The sequence below is a fragment of the Chaetura pelagica genome, unplaced genomic scaffold (genome assembly GCF_000747805.2).
Source record: "Chaetura pelagica isolate M959 unplaced genomic scaffold, ChaPel_1.0 scaffold215, whole genome shotgun sequence".
In the NCBI taxonomy this organism is placed as follows: domain Eukaryota; kingdom Metazoa; phylum Chordata; class Aves; order Apodiformes; family Apodidae; genus Chaetura; species Chaetura pelagica.
Window position 1 is genome coordinate 258,975 of NW_009953206.1, and position 25,939 is coordinate 284,913.

General features: G+C 42.7%; 1 protein-coding gene across 1 annotated transcript in view; it reads right to left on the minus strand.

The window, feature by feature from the left end:
• Window positions 1-25,939, minus strand: part of SRGAP2 (SLIT-ROBO Rho GTPase activating protein 2) — a 94,111-nt gene that overhangs the window by 24,381 nt on the left and 43,791 nt on the right. Inside the window, exons 6-12 of the mRNA XM_009997521.1 lie at window positions 17,377-17,439; window positions 13,200-13,415; window positions 12,212-12,340; window positions 7,709-7,933; window positions 5,984-6,085; window positions 4,915-5,112; window positions 282-366 (exon numbers count right to left, since the gene is read on the minus strand). Coding sequence (XP_009995823.1) covers window positions 282-366; window positions 4,915-5,112; window positions 5,984-6,085; window positions 7,709-7,933; window positions 12,212-12,340; window positions 13,200-13,415; window positions 17,377-17,439 — 1,018 coding nt within the window. The remainder of the gene's footprint in view (window positions 1-281; window positions 367-4,914; window positions 5,113-5,983; window positions 6,086-7,708; window positions 7,934-12,211; window positions 12,341-13,199; window positions 13,416-17,376; window positions 17,440-25,939) is intronic.

The window sequence follows — 25,939 nt, forward strand, 5'->3', positions numbered from 1 at the left end:
GATTATTTCAGTGAGAAGAAGAATGTGTGTGCAGGGGAGAGGACAGGATGAAGGAGTGGGCAGAAGTGATGCACATTAGTGACTCATTAAGCATTTTCCCTTCACCATTAATCAAGCAGCCATGTAGGTCACTTGGCTTCTCCATCATGCAGATCAGAAAATAAATTCATAAAACATGAGTATGTCCATGCTGCATCACTAATCCAAGACTGCTACACTCAGCTGACTAATCCCACCAGTGCAAGAGCCTAAGAACAGAGACCAGCAGGGCCCAGACTCACTTTCTCCCAAGGTCTTCTGCAGAAGGTCGTGTTTGGCTTGGAGCTTTGTTATCAGGTTCCTGCCTTCCAGATACTCCTTCATTTTCTGTGAAGGTGGGAAAAAAAACCCAAACAAGATCATGAGTGGACAAATAATTTCTTCGATTGCATCTTCAGGTTACTGGATTCTGAACATAAGGTGAAGTACAGAATTACATCAACATTTATTTTGCTAAATGAACTGACGGCACTAAACGCACATTCGGTGCTTTGATGAACAAAAGTCCTCCTGGTTTCTGTATCAAGGCAAATCTGCAGCTTGGTCCATACGTATCTGCAGTGCAATTCCTATTGTTCTACTGTGGAATCAGCTGAATGTTTGGCATCTCTTAAGACATCTGAAGCTGCCCTGCAGCTTCTCCCCAGACAGGGCGAGATGGAAACGCGCGTCACAGGCAGCTGAATGAACAATCTGTTTTAACCAACTAAAAGGCTGCTACTGTGCTTATTCTCTCACTTAACCTCTCTCACCCCACTTTACTTATCAAATAGTGTGTCTGCCTCCACGCTGGATGATACAAAGGGTTGCAGGGGGGGCAGAGGACAAAACAAATAAAGTTATTATTTAAGTTTGGGTTTGTTCTCTTGTTGCAATATTGTACAATCACCCAGTCGTTTTTCCCACTCCTTCCTGATTTTTCACAGCTCTGCAAATGCTGGTTTCTTACAGCTCTTTCATCTCTTATTTTGCAGTTGAGAGCAGCATTATTTATCTTCACCTTGCTGCAGTGCATAAAATACTCTGCTGTACAGTATCCAGCCACATGATAATTAGGACACGTTTACACTCAAAAACACATAAATAACTCACAACTCTTCAAATGCCACAGGCCATTCATTAGAATCATGAGATATTTTAAAAATTCAGCTGGGAAAATGAACACAAAGAAAGGATTCTCAACTAATAATGAAATGGTCCAGTTCTTGTCTCCAGCTTTCCTCAGTCCTATCCACTTTATTCCAGTTCTGTTCTAGTGTTGCCAAATTAGGCTGTAAATCCTTAAGGTAAAAAAAGTGGTATTTTAGTTAAGAGAATGTCTGGACTCTGAGCAATATATACATACAATAATATATATATAAAATATATACAACACAACTAAAGTTGGGGAGAAACCATCCAGGAACCACCAAAGTTTCCCTGATGGGCTCCCCAGCAATTGTGTGAACTGACAGGGCAAAAATGGCTGGGCTGAGGCTTTAATTAACTGCCAAAAGTCTGTGGTTTTGGCCCTTTGATTGACAAAACTGGAAGAAAAATTTCACAAGAATTAAGTCCCTTTGGAGAATCTCAGCACTTCCTGCTTCCTGTACTAATACTTCAGCTTCTTTTTGTTGTTGTTTTAAAAGAAAACAGGAATCGTGATCACGGGCAAAAAGAAAATTAACCATTATTTTTTTCATTACCCTGTAGAATATTTGCCAAGCCCCAATTATGTACTTTGCTAACTCAGTTACATTTTTGCATCAAAGTTTGACAGAAGAAAACATGAAGAGTTTAAGCTGCAAAAATAACCAAAGAATTTGAAGTGGGGGGTTGAGGATAAATCTGGTTCTGAGAGGTGCTGAGGAGAGAGAGAAGTGCTAGAAGGCTCAGCTCCAAATAACTCAAAGAGAAGCTTAAAGATCAGCAAATCAACTAGATTTGGCAGAGAATTAAGCTCCCCTTTGAAGCAGATAGGAAACCTCAGCCCAGGAGGCTGCAGCTGGGCACTCGCAGGTGCTCCTGCTTTGGGGCACTTGCAGCAGGGACACCAGAACATTTCCTGCCTCCAGAGGTACCAGGGATTGTTCTACAGGAGAAGAAGATATGGTTCCTATCCAGGGATTCCTATTCCATGTGTTCTTTCTATTTCCTCATGCCTAACATTCTGTACCCTGCCTGTCACCAGTGTGCTCATGAAAAAAGATAGAATTTCAAAATAAGGCTTCAGGCTTTCTTTGATGAATTACAAAGATGTGCTAGTGTTTGATTTCTGGCTTAATAAAGGCAGTCAAGAAAAAAAAAAAAAATCAAACTACAGGAGTGCTCCTTAGGATTTGGTTTCTGGCAGGGAACAGCTAGAGTCAGACTGAGCACAATCAGACACAAAGCAGTAGAAACTGCCTCAAGTCACATTATTTCCACAATATAAAAATTAAGAGGTGAGGATCTGTTGCTAGCCAGAGACAGTGAGCCTTGTGCACCTTGTGCACCTTCTCAAAACCACTTTGACATCCTCTCCAAGGCCAAACTCATTGCCATATTATTCCAGTGAGAACCAGTGACCTGGTGAAAAACACAAGGCAGTGAAATGCAAACCTGACCATACCCTCCTGCCTTGTGGGGAAGGAGATCTTTTGCTTTTGAGGCTCTAAAGAAAAACAGCTCCTGTCACTACCCTGCATCCTTAAGTGTCTCCAATCTGGAAAGCTCAGCAGTTTTCCTCCCTCCCTCTGCTTCTCAAGAATGACTTCAAACAAGACACTCCATTGAAGGGCTGGAGAGTCGGATCCTGGCTCCTCTGCACCCTTCTCCTGATGGAATGTGGGAACAGCAGCACATTGACACAGCCAGCGGGGTGTTTCTGTCTGACTGACGAGCAGGGGGACTTTCTGTAATACTCTCCCACATCTTAAGGGTTTGGTAACAATACATTTGCATTCAGTTTTCAAGCATCTCACAGAACAAGCATTGCACTGGGCTTCATCTTTCTAAAGGAAAAAAAAATAACACTTCGACTAAGAACTAAGTTATCCTGCTTTAGAGGGAAAAGGAATCAAATCATCCATTCCCCTTTTCATGCCTCAGGCAGGGCACAGAGCCAGCTCTACTCCACTGAGCAGTACAATCCCAGCTCTGCAGGCATCCTCACACTAGCTGCTATCTTGTTGGCCCAAGAAGCAGGAGAATCGCCAGGGCAGCAGCAGCACCACCCGCCCACCAGGCACCCAGGACACATCTCCAGATTTCAGCTCCCCCAAGTCACTGCTGCTTCCTTGCTTCAGCTCCCTGTGTTAGCTCAGTGCTAAGTCAATCACCCTTCCTATGCTCTTCATTGACATGGGGAAGCTTTAAGCTTCTACTCTGAATACAAACCTCCCTTCAAACCCGGGTAGCAGAGCTGTCTGGGCACCCGTGTGCCATGATAAGCCTCTAGTGGAAAAGCAGCTTCTATCAGCATGGGGACACCACTCCCTGCTCCTTCCACCACATTCCCATGGTGGTGGCATCACTCTCTTTACCTAAGAGCTCTGCCTAGCAAAGCAGTACCTGTGGAATATTCTTTCAAATTGGTGTTTTGCTTCCAGTTCATACCCCTCAGCTTTTAGCACATGAGAGGGCACGAGGGGATTTTAATCTCTGTTCTGCACTAGGCTTTGTTTTTCCACACACACAAAGAAAGCCCATAGTGCTGCCCTGCTCTGCCCTCAGCCTCATTCATACTCATCTGAGCATTTCCTCATACATTAAAAAACATCTCCTTGTAGATTCAAAGCTTGAAAAATCCTCATCAAGGATATTTCTAAGCCTGGTCGATAGCAGATCAATCAAGCATCTGATTGTGCTGGTTCACAGGGGCCCCCACCAACAGCTTTGCTCTGTTGATAGTTATTTTTCCCATGTTGTGCAGGACATGACAGGTTGCACCTCTGCTCACTGAGACAGCTCTGCAGCCCTGCTGGGACCTCAGTGCTCTGCAGCACTAACAAGATGGAACAGAAAAACATCACATCCAAATAACATCCTGGGCTCAGCCTCTCATTTGAACTTAATATAGTCCCCCTCTAGAGAGGGAACACTTAAGAGTTCAATTAAAAATCATTTTGTCTAGTTTCATAACCCTGGGCAGGATGGTCAAACCCTTCTTAATTCAATCAGTTTCTCCACCCTCTTTCTCCACAGCCAGTTACCACCTTCTGTGGCAGCTCTTTAATTAAGTCAAAGCCTGACTGAAACCATCCTGCCAGGTGGTGTCATTTGCACAGAAACTTCAGACCTGTAACAATAATTCCTCTTTCTTGGAAGAGGTATGTAAAGGGCTTTGAGTATAGCAAAGGATGCCCAAAGGAATGACAAAGTAACCAGAATAAGAAGTATGATTTTTATCTGCTATTTTGAAATATTTTTAAAATGAAAACAAACTCAGTTTAGCACATACCTAACTCAGGAAAAAACATACAGGCTGCTATGAAATTCAATATGAAAAGCTCTTAACATCTTGTAAAAATGGGCTGACTCAATTAGAAGCTTATGTGAGCTGAAATATTAAGATAACAAAAATGTGAAAGAGGTAAATGCTTTTTTAGTTTGTATTACTTTTGAAAATTGATACTTACAAGCTGTTAAGTTCTGTCTCAGGCAATTCCTTTTCAGATGTAGATGAAATTAAATTTAACACAATTTACACACAAACTAAACCTGCATCAGCAGAGCTCTCCCAATACATTGGTGAAGAATTCAAAGCCCCTGCTTTTCAAACCTCATACACTTACTCTGCTTGTCCAAAATCAATTACAGAAGCATTTTTGCAAGATGATAACATCATTTTGTACTCTCTCGTGAGTCTAATTCTAAATACAATGTATGTGCTCACACTGAAAATGAAGTGCTTACTGTGAAATAGAACTGCTCTGTCTCCTGCTGGTTGGCCCGTCTCTTGGCAATGCTGGGTTTGCTCATGAACGTTTCCGAGACAGTGGATTTCACAGACTCCATGGAGTTGCTGTACTGAAAGCAGTCAGAGACATCAAAGTCCTCTATTGTGACTATATCCTGGATTGTCTGGAGTGTAGCTTCCATAGTCTTCTTAACCTGTCCAGCAACAACACGAGTACTTAAAAAACGAAGGCAGCACATTGCAAGTAAAAACCAGAGGTGGTAGGTGTGCTGGAGCATTTACTAATGAACAGACATCACTGGTTTCACATCCTGTGTGCATCACTAAGGTATTAGTTTTGCTCATTAACAGCACAGTCCATGCAAACAAAGGGCTGGCAGCACATAGAACCTGCCAGGAGTAGGGAAACAATTGGAATCTTACAGGCTGGGATGAGGAGGAGATGTAGGAAAATTTACCCTCCAAGTAAAGACTGCTGGAACCAAGATGGTATCATCATCTTCTGAAACTGCACTTCCTGGGCCTCAAATGTTAGATATTAAAAATAGGGCTTCAGGGCACTTTAAATTTTTACTGAAGGACAGAACCAACTTCTTAGATATAAAGAAGTTGCAAATTTTGCCCAAGGAGGATTAAAAACTCTTGGACACTGAGATGCAGATCACGTACTTTGACCTGTTCCCCAACAAATGCCATTGACCCAGTCTTCTCATCTTAGGTGACCAATTAAACAAAAATTAGCTCTTACCTTAGATCATGTAAATTCACTGTCTTCACTTCAAAACATTAAATCCCTCTTTTTCTCTTAGCTATCCCAGTACAACTTCTGCAGCATAGCCAGCCCTGTCAACCCAAGGCTGGGAAGGCAGATATGTGCAGGTATTTTAAAGGATCCTCTCCTTGTCCCCAGCTTTCATGCAGGATCACACACCAATCTACTGCTTGGCCTCAGCTGCTTTATTCTTGAATTTTACCACAAGTCTTCACAAAAAAAGGATCACAGCAACTACATTCTTCCTGCTGGAAGTGGTAAGAGGGTTGTTGATTTTTGGTTGATTAGCTCACCTCTTCATTTTCAATTTTCAGTGTAGATAATCTGGACTGCAGTTGCTGGCACCTCTGCACTAACTCACTCTGGACTGGCTGCTGGGCACATAGCTGTGACTCCTGAAAGAGAAACAGCAGAGCTTTTAGAGGGCCAGGGAAAAAAAAAATCACAATCAAAACCACTGCAATTGTGTCATTCAATTATTATATTATTTGTAGCCCTGGATTTCAACCAGTGGAAAAGGTCCATGTTCTAGTAAAGTGCAGTTCCCTTCCTGAAAAGTGACCAATAAAGAGAGAACACTAACATAAAAGAGCAAGAAAAAATGAGCTACTTTCAGTAATGTAAGCTCCTTGTGTATCCTGGAAGTCCAAAGGTGCTTTAATCACAGATACTGGCTAAATCATGCTGCACATCAAGAGGAATTTGGTTCAATGCATTAGCCAGGCATCCTGGGGCAGGGTATGAGTGGCTGACCTTGCTCAGCTGAATTACCTGGACAATACAGCAGCAGAAACAATTCACTAGTTAATGAATTCAGTGGAGTAGAAATAAAAACAGAACAGGTTAGAGATCTGTCCACTATGCCAGAGCCTCCCTGTATGGTTAGTCATTCCACAACATGAGGCAGCTTCTCATTTCAGCTTTGTTTTGTTGCTTTGTTTGTTTGTTTTCTAAAAAAGAAAACACTGACCTCACTGCACAAGGCAATGTTTAAAGACAGAAATTGCAATTGGATTTTATCACACAGATGCACGTCCACCATCATCTATTCCATCTGCCACATGCCAGACCATTGCAAACTATCAGCCTGCATTTATAAACACTCCTGCAGTGTTGAGAAGAGCTAAGATAAACGATGCAGAGAACGTGAGCTGTTAACTGAATGACAGGCTGCAGGTAATTCTTTTTCTTCCCACGATCTTACAGGATACTCTCAAAGCACAGAAAAAATGAGAAAAGTAATTTGCAGTCTGAGGGTTTCACTTAAGAGGGAAGAGACAAAAGCCTTAAGCAACGATGGGAAGAAGAGCCTGGCTGCAAGAAACCCCCCTTATAGTTCTTCCTCAGTGTTCAGGAAGGTCATAGAATCACAGAATCACAGAATCCTAGGGCTTGGAATCATCTAGAAATGCAACCTGTTGACCTAAATTACTACATTGTACATGTGTTCCCGTTTAGATTTGTGAACTGGTTTCAGCTTGTGTGACTCTAAACAGTTCCCAGATGAGCAACCACATCTTGATAAACCTATGAAGACACAGATGCTCACTGCCAAAAAGGAAAGCCCTCCAACTACCTTGTCTCACGATGAAGATGCATAAAGCACCACTATAAACTGTCTGAGCTCTAAGATTCCACACTCAAATGCCTCAAGACCCAGCATTTTAGTTTCTTATCTTGTTACCCCTTCAAATCTCTACCTGCAGAGTCTGTCAGTGGTTGCAGGGATTGGTGTGGGTTGAATGGGAGGTTAAAATTGTGCTTCTTATTTACACTTAGTATTGTATCTAATTAAGCATTTTCACCTTCAGTAAGTTTGATAATCAAAAAGAGTCAAATTCAGCCATCTGTGCCATGAGTCTCTGCTTAATCTTTGCCTCAGCTCCCCTTCCTGACGCTCCCCCTCTACCTCCCAAACCCAGAGCCAAACAGGTGGCCTTTTAGTGGGTCAAAGACATGCGAAGCAAACAGGCAGGGCTGCAAGTGTTTACAGAGCTGGAGGAGGAACATAAACTGACCATGTCGCCCATATGGGGCTGAAACTCGAACTTCATGGGAGGGCAGAAGACATTGTTGTACATCTCCATCAGGCGCTGCTTGTCGCTGTTGGCGTCCAGGTTCTCCACGGCGTTCTCGATGGCGTCCAGCCCCTCGTGCTTCGACTGCTCCAGGTTGAGCTCAGCAGACAAGAATGTCCTGAGAGCTCTGTTGAGGCTAGCGTGGTATCCCAGGTCACAACACTGCTGGAAAAACACACACAATTCTATATGAATGAGTGAAGGAATTCTGGAATGGAAATTTTCAATGTTTCCAAAGCCAGAAGTTACATAAATGGATAATGAGTTATGGATATTTTATCAGCTTCTCAGTACCAGTGGGGTCTCACATCTCTCACTGCTTGCAAAGGCATCATCTGGACTACTGGTCCTCAGAGCTGGCCCTAAACAGAACTCTCAACCTATAATCCCATACAAATGTCAACACCAGGTTACAACCAGCTGCCAAGACAAGTACAGCTGCAATTATTGTAACACTTTGGAGAGGTCTCATGGAGCACGAGAGGCTTCATTTCATGCTGTTAAAACAAAGTACCCCAGAAGTGTGTATGTTCAGCAGTATGGCAGAGCATTTATTTAAATTCTAACCTGTTCAGTGCTTAGGAGCACTGAACAGACTCCAAAATCCTTATATACAATGATTCACAGAGGGAAACACAGACATCAAGCACTACCTGAAGAAACAAGGCACAGAACCTGGAGCACCTGCCAAGTTTAACCTGCAGCTTAAGAATTCCACCCAAACAGAAAACTGCTGGATTCAGTGAACTTCAGGAAGCAAGAACATGACCTGTACATCCCAGGCACTAAGAACAGAGTCATCCAAAAAGCAGCGATCGGCTGGGATGACTTCATTGCTGGGGTGAAACACAAGAGCAAAAACTTGAAAGTTGTTTTGTGTTGGGTTTTGTGTTGGTTTTTTTTTTTCAAGCAGAAAGTGGCCGTGGTCAAGAATTTCCTGGCTCTTACTGACTGATGATGTCACTGGAAGACAATCAAGCAGCTTCATCTCCACCATGGCTGAGTAGCCAAGTCTTAATGTTTCAGAAGGGAGAAAGGAGTTTTTCATTAGCTGATCAGAAACAGCCTGAATTTTTCAGACATCTACTAAAGTGAGGAGGGAGAAGGAGCCCACCTTCTTGCAATTACAAGCAAGATTACATATGCTAGGAGAATATCCAAGAAGAAAGAGACCATCTGCTTGATTGCTGTGCTGCTCTGTAAGCAAAATTCACATGAAATCTCCTCCTCACCCATCATTTGGGTCTCATCATTGTCATTGTGTGTGAAGGGAAAAAAAGAAAAAGAAAAAGGAGGGGAAAGAGGAGGAATGGAGGGAGGAGACAGAAGGGAGAGCAACTACTGGACCATTCCCTGCTTTCCCAGAATTTCTGTCTCCAAGTGCTGCAGGATGCCTGGCTCCTGTGCCAACAAGCTGTGGCAGGTGTGGAGTCTTGTAAAAAGAGCTGCAGTTGCTGGTTAGGCTGGAGGCAGAGAATCCAAGGACATTTAATTCAATCAGAAAGAACAAAATCTCGCCAAAAACCAAACAAAAGATGCTTGATTGAGAATTTGCATGTGTGGAGGCAGCCTTGGATCAACAGCCACTCGCAGTTCCTGCTCATCAGTGCCATCCTCTGCAGTAATTTGGGGAGAGCAAGTCCCAGTTGGGCCACCAGTCCAAGCAGGATTAGGATCAGCTTGGATTTAAGTGGAGCAGTCACCCCTTTCCCCCTCCCACTGTGGGCCAGAGGGTTGCATCCCCACCCAGGGTGACCAGCTTGTCCTCCCTGTGCTCACCCTCCTCCAGCACCCATCTGTGTCCACAAGGAAAGCTGAGCTGTTGGGACTGGGAAAGTCAAATGGGATTTAATATTTTACAGCCCCCTCCCCTTGCTGAGCAGCAGGACTACATTAAGAGAGCAAAGTTTTGCAGCTTTACGTTATTGAAGCCCATGACAGAAAACATTTTTCAGCCCACTCCCCCACTTTAACATTTTTTGAAGTCCAGTGGAGTGTATTTAGAGATGTATCAGTCCTGCCATCCCTTTGCTGGGTTATATAAATGTTTGATGGAATCATTCTCCAAGGAAATCAATTCTTTATAAGAATTTAATGATAACTCCTTCAAATTCACTTCCCAGCACAACAGCTGATTAACCCTTTGCCAGACAGGAGGTTTTAAGATTTAAGAAGCAGCAGCCTAATGCTTTAAAATGCAATTTACATTTGGAAGAGAAAGCATGAGCTCCTGGAGTAAATAGCAGCAATATACCTGTCCTAGGAGAGCACAGGAAGATACAGGACTCACACATACCCATAAGTTCATCTTTTTTTTTTTTTCAATTTTGTCCTAGTGACCCTTTCATAAATAAGAGTTAATACAAACTTCCCCATTACTGTAATATTTCATTAGCATCAAAGAGCTGCCTCAGTCCCCAAAGTCAGGAAATTCAAAACTACTAGGCTATGTCAGGAACAATTTATTGCTCTTAACTCACAATGGAAAATTAGCTCCCTGTTATCCTTCCATGCACACTGGAGGGGTAACACAATGTGTTGTATAAACATGACAAGTTTAATGCCACTTGGCCTAACACAATCTACTTGTAACTTTGAAGATTGCTTTTATATTATATTTCAAAATTCAATATAATCAAATTATTAGATCAAGGAAAAGAATTAGGACCTGGCTTAAAAATGACATTTTTATTTAAGTCAGATGCTTCAGATAAACATCACTGGTTAGAATTGTTAATTTTTAATCCTTCAGATCAAAGGCATTAGTAAATCTATATTCCCCACCATCTTAACAAGGAGATAACTGAATTCCATTTCCTCAGCTCCCAGGCAAGTCCCATATTTTTCCATGCATCTGAAAACAGAGATTACACTTTTCTTTCCAAGATTATGAGAACTTGCAATGTAGTGTGAAACTGGAAGCTTTAAGGAACACAAGGGGATTCACATGGACATGGAACCAGACAGCTCCTCTCTAGGAACAGGGACAAATCCCTGTATCAGAAGTTTGTCTTGCACCACTACCTGCCATGCCCAGAGAGAGCTGAGAGGGGCACTGCCTTCCCAGCTGGGTATTATCCCAATGGATAACTTAAGAGATCACAGGTCTATGCTTGAAAATTGTTATGGGTATGAAATCCAAATGGATTCTTTAGCTATGTGACTCATGTACCTGCACTAAGAACAGTCAGACAACTGAACTGAACACATTTGCAGTAACTGGGGAAGGACTTACAGGGAAGATTCTGAAAGAAAAAAATGCAGACAATTCAATGATGCTGATGTCCAGGAAATGAGTCCCTATCTAGTCCTTTTCAATCTAAAAATACACAGAAAGTTACCTTTTTTGTAACGCACAGATGGCACAATTCAAGCTGAGCAAATGTCAACCAAAAAAGGTCTCCTAAGCAGGAGCAGGGACAAACAAAACTTACATCTTCACTGCAGCCATTTTGCAAAAGCTGACACATTGCAGTAACAGTATTCCTGAAAACCATCAAGCTCTGTCAATCCTGACCTCCAAAGGACAAGCTTAAATAAATACCCAGCAGAAGTGCACTTCATGTGATTTTATGATGAGCAGAATAAATGTATTATACATACAGTTAGGTATTATGATAGCTGACTAATTAATAGTGATCTGAGTGCTCTTTATTGCCTGTGTCTAGAGACACTTCTGTTCATTACTGCCCCCTCCTACAAAGCAAGTTCCCTTCAGGCTTTGCAGCTGAGTGTTTCTAGCAGGGGCAGCAGAAGGGCTGTCCTTGGCAAGCACAGTAAGATCAAGCAACAGTCAGTGACCCAAACACAATGTGTTCAGTGCATTTGCTCCTCTAGTTCTGCAGGCTGAGGTGGGGATGGTGAAAAATCTCAGGATTCCCCACTGGCAATTTGGAGTTTTCAATGAAGAGAGACTGGGAGCTTTTTGCTGTGCATTTTGCTCAGAACTGATGCCCCATGAATACAACAGTTCTTCATTCAGCTGCAGAGCAGCTTTCATTAACCTTGAAATACCTGGAATTTTTCAAAACAAGCTAAAAGCACCTTTAAAAAATGCTTCTTTCCTCATTTATTTTACCAACTGGCATACTGCTGTGCTTCTGAGTTATAATATTGAGGGTTTTGCTTAAAACAGTAAATAAGAGAATGTCAAGCAACACTGTGATACTGAAACTGGGTTTCATTTTAACTAAGCAGCTCCTCCTACACGTTTCAATGCCAGGTTTCTTGTGCAACAGCCCCCCAGCCACCTAAGAAAAGCTCAGTTAAGAGCTTCATGCTCAATTATCACGCCTGTTGGTCCCCTCCAAGCTGCCCACCCAAGACCCTCCCTCCTCAGCTGTACAGAGGTGACCAGGTATTTAGGATGTTGAGGAAGGAGAGGCACACGCGAGGGTTAATGACAATGATATTCATTGCAGGCACCCAAGCAGCAGCACTTACATCAATGAGATCAGACAGGTCATGAATGTAATACTTGAATACAGATGCATTGGTGGCTTCCAGAGCGAGCAGATACTCATTTCTTGCCTTAATTGCCTTCAGCCTGTTCTCTGTGTACTTTGCTTGCCTCTGGGAGAGGGGGAAAAAACAGAATGCACTGTGAGGAGGTGCAGCAGGAGCAGCAGCACCCTTGGCAACACCAGTGTGCTGAACAAACCTAACCCTGCTCACATGGTTTGTGTTCATTTGGGTTCCAGTTTTATCAAGACTCAAAGACTTTTAATTTAGATGAACTATTTAGATGTTTTTAAGCATTACTGTGCCAGACAGCTTTGTATGTAAGGTCTGAAAACAGACTGGAAGTTGGGGAAGATTAAGGGAAGAATTACAACCCAGCTCCAGCACTTCCAGAGAGGGTGTCACAGGCACTCCAGCTCTTCCAGCAGAAATTAGGCCTAAACTTGGTCCTTTCAGAGCCTCAATCAAAAATAACTCTTCACCTTCTATTAGCTTGAATATTATCAAGTAATACTAATTACCAAGTACTTGAGTATTGCCAAACTGCTTAACTGACTGGCCAACTGCTAAGGCAACTGGCTCTGCCTGTGAAGTCAATTTGTGATTGCACATCTCCCTGCAGATTTAACACTGGCAACAAATGGTAAACAAAAACCTTGTGCTTTGTACAGGAACAAAACACATTAACCAGGACTTCCAGGCAGGCAGTTGTTACCTTCACAGTGACACCTCGTGTCAGCTTTCTGTGCCATGCCTGCATCACCTGGGGTTAACCCAAAATGCAAACCTGACTGTCCTAAAACCTGCTGCTGGCTTTTGTCTTTCCCAGATCTGAACATTTAAAACTTGTCCAAAAACCGAGACTTGCATTCGAACGTCACAGAAGAGGGAACTTGGTGAGCCCTGTGCTGAACCACTGCCCAGGTGCCCCCTCTGCCCTCCCCAGGCAGCAGCCAGGCTCTGGTTGTACCTTCTCCTTCATCTTCTCTATTTTTTTGACAGAGCTTCGTCGAACGTGTTTTTCTTCAAACTTGACGTTGGAAGTTGAGTCAGGGGAGCGTGGTGTCTGCTTGTCCTCCTGCTTCACTGACTTCCCAATCTGCTTTTCTTCCTGTTTCTCTGCCTCTTTCAGCTTGCTCTGGGCACTAATGCTGTCAGCGTTGTACATGTGGTAGGTTTTCATGACCTGCAGAAAATGACACACAAGAGTCAGAGGCACAGCTCCATTTGCTGGGTTTACCTGGCCCACAAACCAGGATACAGATGTTTCTTTAAATGCAAGCCCAGGTCTCAGGGAAAACAGTATATCTATGCATGTAACAGAAATAGATATAGATATACACACACACACACCTGGAAAGCTCACAGGATAGGAGGAAAGAAAAAATCCTAAGAAACAAGGCACATGCTGCAACACCTTTTTTATTTGGCCAATGCACTCCCCAAACTGTAACCTGCTTTAGCATAACTTGACTTTTGACAAGGGCTTGTACTGAGAGGACAGTGGATTAAAACTAGAAGAAGGGAGATTTAGTTTGGACAAGAGGAGGAAATTCTTTGCTGTCAGGGTGGTGACACCCTGGCCCAGGTTGCCCAGAGAAGCTGTGGCTGCCCCATCCCTGGCAGTGTTGAAGGGCAGGTTGGATGGGGCTTGGAGCAGCCTGGGCTGGTGGGAGGTGTCCCTGCCCATGCAGGGGGGTGGGACTGGATGATCTTTAAGATCCCTTCCAACCCAAACCAGTCCATGATTCTATGATAACCATTTCCTAATAGCCTTCCATCATGTTTATATTAAATGCAGGACATTATACTAAGTAGAGGCATTTGGACAGTCAGAGCTGATTTCCAGTTGGGAGTTAGAAATATATAAACCAGCAAAATACTCAGGGAAATGTCACATCTCAAAAAAGCATGATGGAGGATGCACAGATGAAAGTGGCTCTCAAAATGCATCGGAAATCTGAAATCAAAGTGGATTATTTTGCAGCTGCTTCTTTGTTTAACTTCGGCACGTGCCTTCTTGTACACAACCCAATAAAGGAGTCATAAAACCCAGAAAAGGCACAGACTAAATCCAGCCTCCTTACTATTCAAAGAAAAGCATATGCCAATGTTGGAAAATGATAGCTTTTCATCAGCAGGTAGGGTTTCAGAAGGGATGCCCATCAGTCTGTCATCTGGATGAATCAGTCCTTTAAACACCACAAACCTCAAGGAACTGTGTGCAAATCAAGTCTGAACACACCGGCTGCAAAGCAGCTCAGGCTTGATTTGCTTACATCAAATTTGAGATTAAAAAGCACTTCTGTTTACCTTATGTCATAAAAATAGTAATAAAAGAGTGTGGTTCTTTTGCTCAGGGAGACCTGGTCCCTGAGCAAATGGACAACTTTTATAATAGCACCATTTTTATAAATAACTCCAGATAAATATCCCCCAAAGTCACAAAATACCCAACACCAACCCAAACACTATTTGTTTCACAGGATATTAATGTCTAGCTTTCTGTTAAGAAAGCAGAACCAAAAAAACCCCCAAAGGGTAAGATACATCAACTGGATTTTTTTTATCCAAAATTACAAAGCAATTTAATTCACACACAGACACCAAAGCAAACACGATTATGTTATCTTGATAGAGGGCCAAAAAAAATAATGCAGAGCTGCATAAAGACACCCCAACAGTGTCCTTGCAGGATTAACCAAGACCCCACTTGCAGATCATTTATTTTAGATTAAAATCCATTTATACCTGTTTCACCTCAGTTTGAACCGTACCCATAACTCTAGATGAGCAGGACACATGCTCTCTCCTCACGCAGTGATCAGCAAAGGATCTCAGATACAAAGACATGTTGTATTTAAACATGAAAGAGAATGTGAACCCAGCCAATATTAGAGAGAGACTTTCTGAATAATTTACACACACACTTTCAGCTCCTGCATCTGCTTAGACTATAAAGCAGGCATTTATAATAATAGATGCAAAGTAGTTTCTCTTCCTGCATCGCTGAAAGTGGAACTGGCAGAAAGCAAGAGAGGCAGAAAAAAAGATTTAAAAAATGACAATTGTAATTATTTTATCCTGCTGATTATGCCAGATTGGTAACCAGGAGCTGTGCCTGCCCTGGGTTGGGAGGGGGTCACTGAGTCTGCTGAGGGCAGGGACTGATTGCAGGGACAACTCAGGGCAAAAACTTAGAGGTTATAACAATCCTCTGTATTTTATCTGTATAGGGAAACTAAAGACTTCTCATGGGCACCCATTTCGCCTGAAAATAGGGATTCTGCCAATTCATTAAATACCCTGCAGAAAAAAAGAACAGGTGGAAGTATTTCAAAAAGTACCAATAAAAGCAATCCTACCAGTGATTAAATAGAGTCAATTAAGAAATATATTTTAATATGATCAGCAGAACCAGCTTTTTTAAAGGCAAGAACATTTTCTGGTGATGAGGCAATTTAAAAATGTACATCAGAAGGAATGAATAAATAGATTTCAAGCTCCTGGCACTGACATTAAAAAAGTTAATACCCCACATAGCTTTGTTAATCAAAGGCTGAATCCTGGAAGATCTTCCAGTAATAGAGAAATTACCAGGACTCAGTATTTGGCTCAATGACCTGTCAGAGACTGAAATGACTACACAGGACTGTGTAAACTCCACTAACCAGCCACCTTATCCACTGAAGTACCATGTGAACTTGGCTTAGAACTAAATCTCAGTTCCTAAAAGTCTGTGTTTTGAGACAGGCCCGTATTCCTCCCCAGGATCCCATCCAAGTACATGACTCATAAGTTGAATCAGATTGTGCCCTCCAATAAAAAATAATTTCCAGAGTAGGCAGCACTGATGACAGGCACTGCTACATTTACAAAGCCACCTTCACAGCCCAGGGACGTTGTCTGCCTTTCAGGAACACCAGCACAACAGAGTCTGCTCGTCCCCTTGGCAGCCAAGGCTGCACGAGCAACCAGAGCCACAGCACATGGAACCACAGGGCAGCTTCCAAGTGCCTCCAGCTCCCACCAGGCTCCTGCTTGGCTTTCCCACTGAGGAACACAAACCCTCTCTGCTCCCAGAAGAGACTCAGTAATGCTAAACACTCAAATGCAGAAAAGGAGCAAAAATCCTAAACTGGATTCCCAGTCTCTCCTCTTCTTCCACTGCAGCAGCCAGAACATTGGTACATAATGAATCCTCTTCCCCTCTTCCTGAGCTCCCTTTTTTCTAAACAGATCAGTCTGAGTATTTGGCTTTGATGGTCTCATGAAACAAATCCCTTCTATACATTATGCTGATACAGGAAATTTCAGGGAAGCCCCTCCTCATACTCTAGCATTGATATTAATACTGAATTTCATCACCAGGTTGATATGTCACAGCTTGAGAAACATCCCTGGATCATCTGTTGAAAGAATGAAGGAAAGAACATGGACCTCAGCATAACAACCCAACATGTCATTAGGGAAGGACCAAAGACAAGACATTTTGAGCAACAAAACCATGGGTAGGTTCTGCTTTTAAGAGAGAACTACTTCACTAACAGCTGCAGACAGCAAAAATCTGACCAAACAACAGGCCCTTCCATCCACCTACATGAGGAGAAAAATCCCCAAGCTGCACATGAACTTTTATGAACACATTCCTTCTTCCCAAGGCAATGCCTCTCTTGGTGTCTCCAATGGATTTACTGAGAAGCAAAAGCACATATGAAGACTATTACTTTAAAGGGAGCTGTTTTATGAAAGAGTTGAGAAACAAACACACAGTGGGTCCCCCTGCTGCAGCCCTGTGCTGCCTTTTGTGTGCTCAGACCACACAAAAACACAGACTGAAGAATTTTAGCATATTTGGAAAGACTTCTCACATCTCTTACTCTTTTTAAAACCAACACTGCAGCTAGTAGCATGTGTGAGCTAAGGTGAGATCCTTGAAAAGTGGAGCCAACACTTCCAGAGCTGGAACAATGTAAGGATAGAGCAAAAGAAGTGAGATTTATGATGAACACAAACTGCCTCAAACTGCACAGGCTGCAGACATTCATCAGTCTTGGGGCTTAGTCTCTGCTGTAGCAGCAGACTGGGAGAAGTCAAACACTTCTTCCTTCTGTCTGAAAAGATGCCAAGAAGTCAGTTTGATTTACCGTGTAGAGTTCATTCAAGACCTTCATCAAGTCTTCCTGGAGCTGCAATCCCACTTCCTTGCTCTGCAACAAAACAGAGAAATGAAAGTTAATTGGGGAAGACGATCAAATGGCAGAAGAAGTGAACATGCTCCTTGTCTACAAAAAGATGAGGTTCAATTAAAGACTGCTATTTATGCTGGCAAATCCAGTAACTGCTCAGCCCAGAGCCACTTATGGTCAAATTGCACACACAGTATTAATAAACTGAAATGTTACACATGCACAGTCTGAAGGGTCTCACAGTGTGCAGGCAGGGAAATCCCCAGGGGACATAGGATTTTCCACATTACAAGCCTGGAAACACATGGATTTGCCCATCTCAGCAGGATCAAGCAAGACTGTCAATATAGGACAGCTTGGCATACCCTGGAATATGGAAGTTGAAGAAAAGCAGGGTAAGAAAGGCAACAAGAATGAACTTCCTTTACTGAATGTTGTGTCACAAAACAGGCAATACTTCAGTTTTCCTATTATTGAGCACACCATCCCTGTCCATGTATTTACTTCTTTAGTTTTGTAGGATAAAGCTCCTCAGAATTAAAGAAAAATACAACTATGTGCTGTCAGATGCACAATCTCTCCTTTGAGTCTCTGCAAGATTTACCAAAAGTTCACATCTCCTTCCACAGGCACCAGAACAGCACGTCACACCCTGGAGCCTCCCCTGGCAAATGTGCCTTCACTTCTGTGTTTTATCACCAGAGCTACAAAAAGAACCATCACTTCAACATTAAAATAAAATAATAGAAAAATTCTTCTCCATGCATACATTCCCATTTCCAATTTTAGATGAATAAAGGTTTAAGCAATTGGATTTTCTCTTTTTTGACTACAATAATTTAACCATATCAACAGAAATGACTCTGTCCTGGGCAACACGTGAGTTGTCCAGTTAAACCAAGGACTGTGAGACTCATAAACTTCTTTCCTTCACTAAAACAACTGAATGAGGGGGGGGGAAAAAGTGCAGATGGATATGACTGGTTGTCAGAACTAGCTGACAGCTGAATTTGCCTGCAGCCAAGTGCCAGGTTTTAAAAATACATTTACTTATTTCAACTCCCTGCTAGGTAACAGGCAGCCAAACCTTCTACACTGTGTGCAGTGGAATTCAGCTGCTGCACAAAGAGCTGGTGCTGCCACACATTTGGCTTTAGCTAAACACCAGCAGGAACAGATAAGCATCTATTTTCCTAATAAAGACAGTGGAAAACCCAAAAAGGAGCATCTGTAATTAGGGATGGAGGACACCCCTGTCTGCACAGCCCTCTTTGAAGGTGTTTCTGCCCACAACACAGCTCGCATGCAAAGGAGGGTGAAGCGACTTTCCTACTTAATGAGTTCAATGGTACTTTTAATCTTCACTTCATTAGAGGCAGGATTTCATGGTAAAACTGTCACTGCTCCTGTTCTGAAGAGCTTCCCTGGGAAAAGCTGAGAAATTCAGACACATCAAAAAGCCCATTGAGCCACTGTCTGCTGACACACCTTGCAAAGCAAAGCAGAGGTGCAGCCTTGCCGCCTCCGCGCAGCACTGCCCTGCACACTGACCTCAACAAACCCCTTCCTCTATAGCAGGAGCATAAACCATCAAGAAAAATCTCCCTTTTTTTTTTGTAATATAGTTTACATCTTTCAGCCTATGGTTATTGAAAGAGAATAAAGTCAATAAAGTTACAGTTAGACCCAAACAGATGTTTCTTCTCTTTGCCGTTGAAGGCTCCAAGAAGTGATGTCCCAATTGTTATCTTATTCATCCAAACAGGCTGCTGAAATGATTTTAATTTACTGCTTCAGCCCTGTTCTGTGGTCACATTATTATGTCTTATCATCTCTGAAACACCAGGAAAATCCATATCCATTCTGATGGGGAGCTGGCTATCAATTCCTGCCTTGTAGCAAGCAGCTGAGATTGCCACATAGTACAAAAATATCCAAGCTGTTGGGTTCAGAGTGTTCTACAATACACCCTTTAAGGTGAAAAAAAGGAAGAGGAGGGGAAATGAGAGAGATTAATCATCAACTATTTATAAAGCCACTTATTGGGCCAAAAAGGGGAAAGCTCCCAAAAAAACTCCTAAATTTAAGGATAATCAGCAACTATAAGTGTGGCAGCTCAGTGGTAGGAAGAGGCTTTGGAGTCAACCTTGGAAGCTGGGTACTAAAAAAGGGGGAGATGGGGGTAGGGTGAGAATAAAACAGAGCTGCCTTGGTCAGCCATCAGACAAAATGTGTCTCAGTTTGGTGGATGGGCAGGAATTGCACCAGGGTAGAGCTCCTGGGGTGAGATCTATGCCCAAGGTTTGCTTGTAGCCTCAAAACAGACAAAGGAGCAGAGAGACACACCAGGATTTGTTGCCTTCTCTAAACCAAACAAAAACCCAACCACATACAATATCTGGAGGGAAAGGACAGATCCATCTCAAGGAACATTCACTAACAATGTCCCTGCCTGGGCTGCACAGGAGCTTCAGCAGCTTTGCTCCTGTAAAACATTCAACCGGAAAAAATCCCGACAGTTATTGTGTTTAATGGCAGAAATCTCAGCAATGCACTTTGCCCTTGCAGTACAATCTTCAGCATTTTCAAACCCCTGCCTGTAATTTCATAGCTCTAATCATCCTGGGGTGCAGGAAGCAGATAAAGCACATCAAATTCCCCTTTTCCTGAGGTTTTGCTAATAAAAGACATCCAGGTGAGGAACGAGAGGCCAAGGAAGAGCACAGACATCTTGTCTCTCTACACCAACATTTCTGTTCACAAAAACACAAGCAGGCTTAAACACTCATCACCTAATAACTATGTTTTCTCTCGATTTTCCCACTAATTAGAAAGTGCAAAGGCATCTACTGTAACAATAACAACTCCATTCAGTTTCCAGACTTTACTCATTCGCTGCCTCCTAGGGCAGTGTTTGCCTGATGAAGCCCTCATGCCCTGCATGTCAGACCCATATAATATCTATTGAGTTAAGCAGATTTGATAGGTTCAAGATTATTTATGTCTACAAAGCTCAGGAAAAGAAAAAGATAAGAAGTTATTGCAGACAAACCCACACTTAAACCAGCATTTCTGCCTAACAAGTTAAGATAGCCTTACACCATGAGAAAATAATACTGACTAATTCAAAAGCTAAAAGAGAAAGACTATATAATTTAACTTTAAACTGTTCTTTTTGGGATGTTGTCCAGTTCAGCAGTACTGAGAGTTTACTGTGCTTCTGAGAGGAGAGAAGCTTTGTTACTGACTGTTTGTGGACATGGTGACCAGCTTTGTCAGCACAATGGGACGTTCAAGCAGCAGCATCCAAGGTCAGGTCTTCTGCATCGTCCATCTCCATGTTCCTAAACCTGCTCCCCAGGTGACCAGATGTGCTACTGGAAAAAACTGTGTCTGACACAAACACTGACAAGGGGGAGCATCCTGCTTTTTGTGAGGAGTCTTTAATTTAAAGAGAAGAAACGAGCTGGTGACACCCAATCTCCAAGAGAGTTTGCAGAAACAAAATCTACAGTTTTTCCATCTCTGAAAGCACAAAAAAAAGCTGAAGCTGCAGCTCATCACTGCAGTGATATGGGAGGCAAAGATTTGATGACTGACTTCTTCTCTACATGGGAGATGATTAATGAAAGTGACTGGGTGAGTCTGTTTTAAATGCCCTGAGCACTGAACTTTTCACACAGAAGGAGCTTTTCAGCAGCACGGTTGACTGTGCTGGTTAAACTGCCTGGACTGGACCAATCATCTGCCTTTCACCCTGTTCTTTTCAGCTCATTTGCTTATTTCTTGCATAAAATTGCTCATTCACTGTACAAACTGCTGAAGCATCAATTATGCGAAATAGATTAAAATGAATATTTTAATGCATATTCAGGTTGAAGAAGAAAAGAAGAATTCTAAGTGCCAAATTGTCAAAACACAAAAGTCTTTGTGCTTCCAAAAGAGCTCTCAAAAAAAACCTGCCAGATTGCTGGACTGGAAAAAAACTTACATGAAGATGAAGGTAAGATAGAACCCAGATGTCATGGAAACAAGATCTATGCAATTGAACTCTGTTCACTAAATGCTACTCCCAGTACTGATTCCACCAAAAAAAAAACCAAACAAAGGGGTTTAGGAGAAAAAACTGAGGTGGCTGAGCCAAATAAATGAAAATACACTGGAGGAAGCAGAATGGGAAAGTCAAAAGAAAATGCCTTAGACATTGCCAAAACAACTGGTGTTCGAGTGCTGTAGAAGGTGGTGGATCTGATGCACAAAGAGAACTTTTCTGAGATCCCACGGAGTTCAAGGTGCATCCAGATGGAAGGCTGCTGATCCCAGCCACTGCCAGACAGGCATGGGAGATTTCCAGATCATGCTCAAATGTGCCATAGAATTACGAATAAAATCTGTGCCAAGGAAAACCAGGAGCACAGTCTCTGCAGCTGCAAACATCTCCAGGTATCAATATCCATGTCAACCTCAAATTCTATACCATATTTTTGAAAGGCAGACAGAGCTTAGAATGACAAACAATCTCAAGGGGAAAGAAATCAATAAAAGCAAAATAAAATCTGATAAATTCCATTATTATCTATCCCTGGCTGTACCTGCAACTAGAGTCTATCTGTACATCCCTTAAAAAGCCTGAGAAGGAAGGGCTTGTGCAACAAAATCTGATCTAATCAGATCCAATAACAAACTGTGTGTGCATGTGGGGAGGGGGTGTCCCCACAAACCTTGTCTCCTCCTTATCCTATCAGGGCTAAACACGTGAACTCTTGGTCTGGGAGATGATCTAGTTTGATGTGCAGCATTAATGCTCCTGGAGGCAGGGGGAGAGCAGGGCACCAGCACCACCTCACCTGGGCTGCTGCAGAGGTCCCTGCTGAGCAGGGACAGAAACAGCCTTCCTTTCCCTTGCACATCAGGGAAATTATCAACAGCACCCAAGAGCACAAGCAAGCCATTTCAGCAGGGTGACAACAGGAACTGTTCCACAGGAGTGCTGACTTGGAACCTCAGTACTCTCACAAGCTGCCTCTCTCAAGCCTGTTCTTCAGCCCAAAACAGGGAAAACAGAAGCTGCCCTAAGCGTGCACACACACACACACACACACACACACTCCTTTGTTACCACAGGGTGCACACACACCATGTGCAGAGCTGGAAGTTGCTGCCACCCCTCGCTGGGACATGAACTCCCAGCACGCGGTGCCAGCTTCTCAACGGCCTCTTTGTTCCAGACCTCCTCCCCTCCACCTCCCCTCTAATTCAATCAAGATGTTTTTGGGATCTCCTACAGCACTCGGCGGGCTGTTCCGCATTCCACCCAACATTAACGACTTCAGCTTCAAAATATTTAGGGGGGGATAATAAAGAGGAGAGCTCAGGAATGCTGTCAACATCTTATGCCCCGGATCTCCAGGCTCAGCATCGTTGCTCCAAACCTGCCGGAAAGATGGTTCAGCTTCAAAACAAACACACTGGGAAGCTCATGAGACACTTTCTGTACAAACTCCACAACAGCTCAGAAACCACTGGAGAGGGAATGCCTGACACTGAGATAAGAGATTTTATCTCATCCACTGCCTGAAATGATGTCAGTGACAGGGCTGGGACTGGAACCCAAATCTGTCGATTCTGAAAACCTCTCTCCAACGAGAGCGATTCCCTTCTGGATTGAAAAGGGATGATTCCATATAGATAGGTGGAAAACAAACATTACATGCTCTAATGTATTTTAAATTAATAGTGGGAGCTGGGAGGCAAGTGGATTGAGTTCTTGCTGAGACCAGTAATGAAATTTGCAGAAGTACAAGATCCTTTTTATTCCTGTCTAAATCAAGATTACAATACAGGGCATTTATTATGCATTAGTTAATATCTACTTATGAAATCTGTTAAAAAGAAGGCTTGCCAGGTAACATTTTCCAAGATCATACATGAAGCACTTAAACAGAATTTGCTAATTAAAGCTTAGAATTCTTTCTAGGTAGACTCTTGAAAATGTTCTTTTTTCTTTTAAAGCAGGCCTGCCTTTAATTCATTTGCAGGCAGAAGGAAATGTGATTTAGCACATTCATGTTCTCACCTGACTAATCAAGCAGCTCCACTGAGTAGAAGCACTCCATCACCATCAGTCCAGTCCACTTGTTATGAATGTCCCCTTTATTTTACAAGGATGGACTCTCAATGTCTGTAAAACCCACCTGAAGCTTGTGCAAAATTTATGCAATTTTCTTCCAAAACTTTTATGGAGAAAGTGCTTGGCCATAATCACATGGCCCTACAGACTAAAAGCAGTGTAAAGACTTCTTCTAAAGCATCAAACTCTGCAGGATTTTAAGAAAAGCTAGGAAAACTAAATCTATCTCATCCAATATAGATGGATATTTTGGATGACAGATCACCAGTTTGCAGTTTACTGATCCATTATCCATTGGTCAGTCATATTTACATTACAGTTGCATTATCTAGTTTTCTCCACCATTTCACCAGTGGTTTGTTTCACCACTATGTCAGTAATAAGGAATTTTCCAGCAGAACAGTGTACTCTGAAACAGCCTTTCCTACATGAACCCACATCGTGCTGCTGCCCCCCATACTCTGGGCTGAAAGAGTTGCTTCCAAATAACCCTCATTTCCTTTTTCTCCTTTATTTTTTTGTGTTGGTTTTTTTTTTCTGCAGAATTCTGTGCTGATGCTATTGAACCTTGGGCTTCAGGCACTCAGCCCCAACAAACCAGGCAATTTTATGGCTGAGAGCATTCATTCTTGTGAAGCCAGCTACATTTGTGCTCACTGAATGAGCCACATGTGAAACAGGCTCCAGAAGGTGGCAAGACCTACCAGCAAGTGGTGAAGTCCTGGAAAATATTGGAAGTAATGGTCTGTAATTCTGCTCACAGTTTTAATGCTCTGCATGACAGCTTTGTGCTACTGACTTTCTCCAATAGCCTTTTTCAAAGTGCTTTGATTTATCTCTAGGAAAAACTGACTGGAAGGATCAGAGTCGAATGAATGACCTGGAGTGTAAAAGTGCTGGTACCTTGTTCCTGCCTGACCTGAATTCACACAGCAACAGGACAAAGAGAGGCACACTGGTGTAGTGAAGGACAGGAAAAGCATATAGGAAATTGGAAACAAAATGCAGCATCAATGGACTACTTCCATACTTTTAAGAAGGTGTGTTCCTTGCCCACTCTATATCCAGAAGTGACATTTTTAGCTTGTAGCAGGTAGTAAAATTATTCCATCACCCTGGGCAACAGGCACTGATCCTGTCATTATATCTGAGCAGGTACAAAGGGTCAGCAGTGGAACAGAAACCACCCACTCCCATTACAGGTGGGGGAAAACAAACTTCTAACTCAGAAGCAGATTTATGTTCTGCTAGCTCAGATAAGAGCAGCACACAAATTATTTCACTCCCCCTCCCTTCCCTCATTCCACTTGTTCTATAAATAAACTGGCAGGTAAGGAGGGAGATTTCATTTCCTCAAAGAGAAACCAGAAAGCAGCATTTGACAACAGGCCTCTGTGTGTTCTAACCTTGGGGAAAACAGTAAGAACTCAGGACTGCTGATTCCTAAGGCAGAGGAAGATGCAATGGATAAGGATCCAAGCAGGAGAGCAGGGCTATAACATGTATTTCCCATCTCTGCACCTCAGTGACAGTTTTACTTACAGCATTTGTATTTTTTTATGTTTTTGCACTGCTATGGAGAAATACTTGTACAAATACCCAGCATTGTAGCTGGTTCATTTATTTCATGTGCATGGATTTTCCATGTGGGGTTTACTTTAAGATTTTTTTCATATTCCCCCACCATGCAGCAATGAGACACTGCAGCTGTAAAGTAGGTCATCTTAAGCTTGGACCCCTGAAGAGAATTAATAATTCTTCTTCCTTGATTACTGGGAGGCTTTTAACCAACTCGTTGTGGGTTTTTCATTTCACATCAAACACTGCAGTGTACTAGGAGATAAAGGCTACACATGTATGTGTAATACCAAGGGATTCCACTAAAAAGATAAGTCTGTAGGCAAGAAAACCTGACAGGCAGACCAGGAACAGAAAGGTGGTACCATGCAGAGAAATCAAGGGCCACATGAAAACAAGAAGCTGGCAAGGAGGTACAGTGAAAAGGGAGAAAAGGGGAATCAAAAGGGGAAATAAAAGAATATTTTGAATACATGCATATAAATATATAAATAAACGGGCCATGCTGAAGGAGGATAAGCAGGAAGAAATCAAAGGAGTGCTCTCTATGGAAGTAGATGAAGGAATGAAAAGGAACGTGCATGAGAGCAGGCGCTGACATCAAAGCAGGATGGTGCTGAGGGAGAGGGGACCAGAATAGCAACACTGGGTGGCACATGGGATTTAAACATCAACCATCTATGAAACCCAGGGCTAAATCATTAACTGTTGGACAAACAAGAAAATATTACCTCCCTCCAAAGGTGTACCAATTTGTTATTAGGACAATTCCATCAGTTCCAAACCCACCACCCCCCCCAAACCCCCCCCACC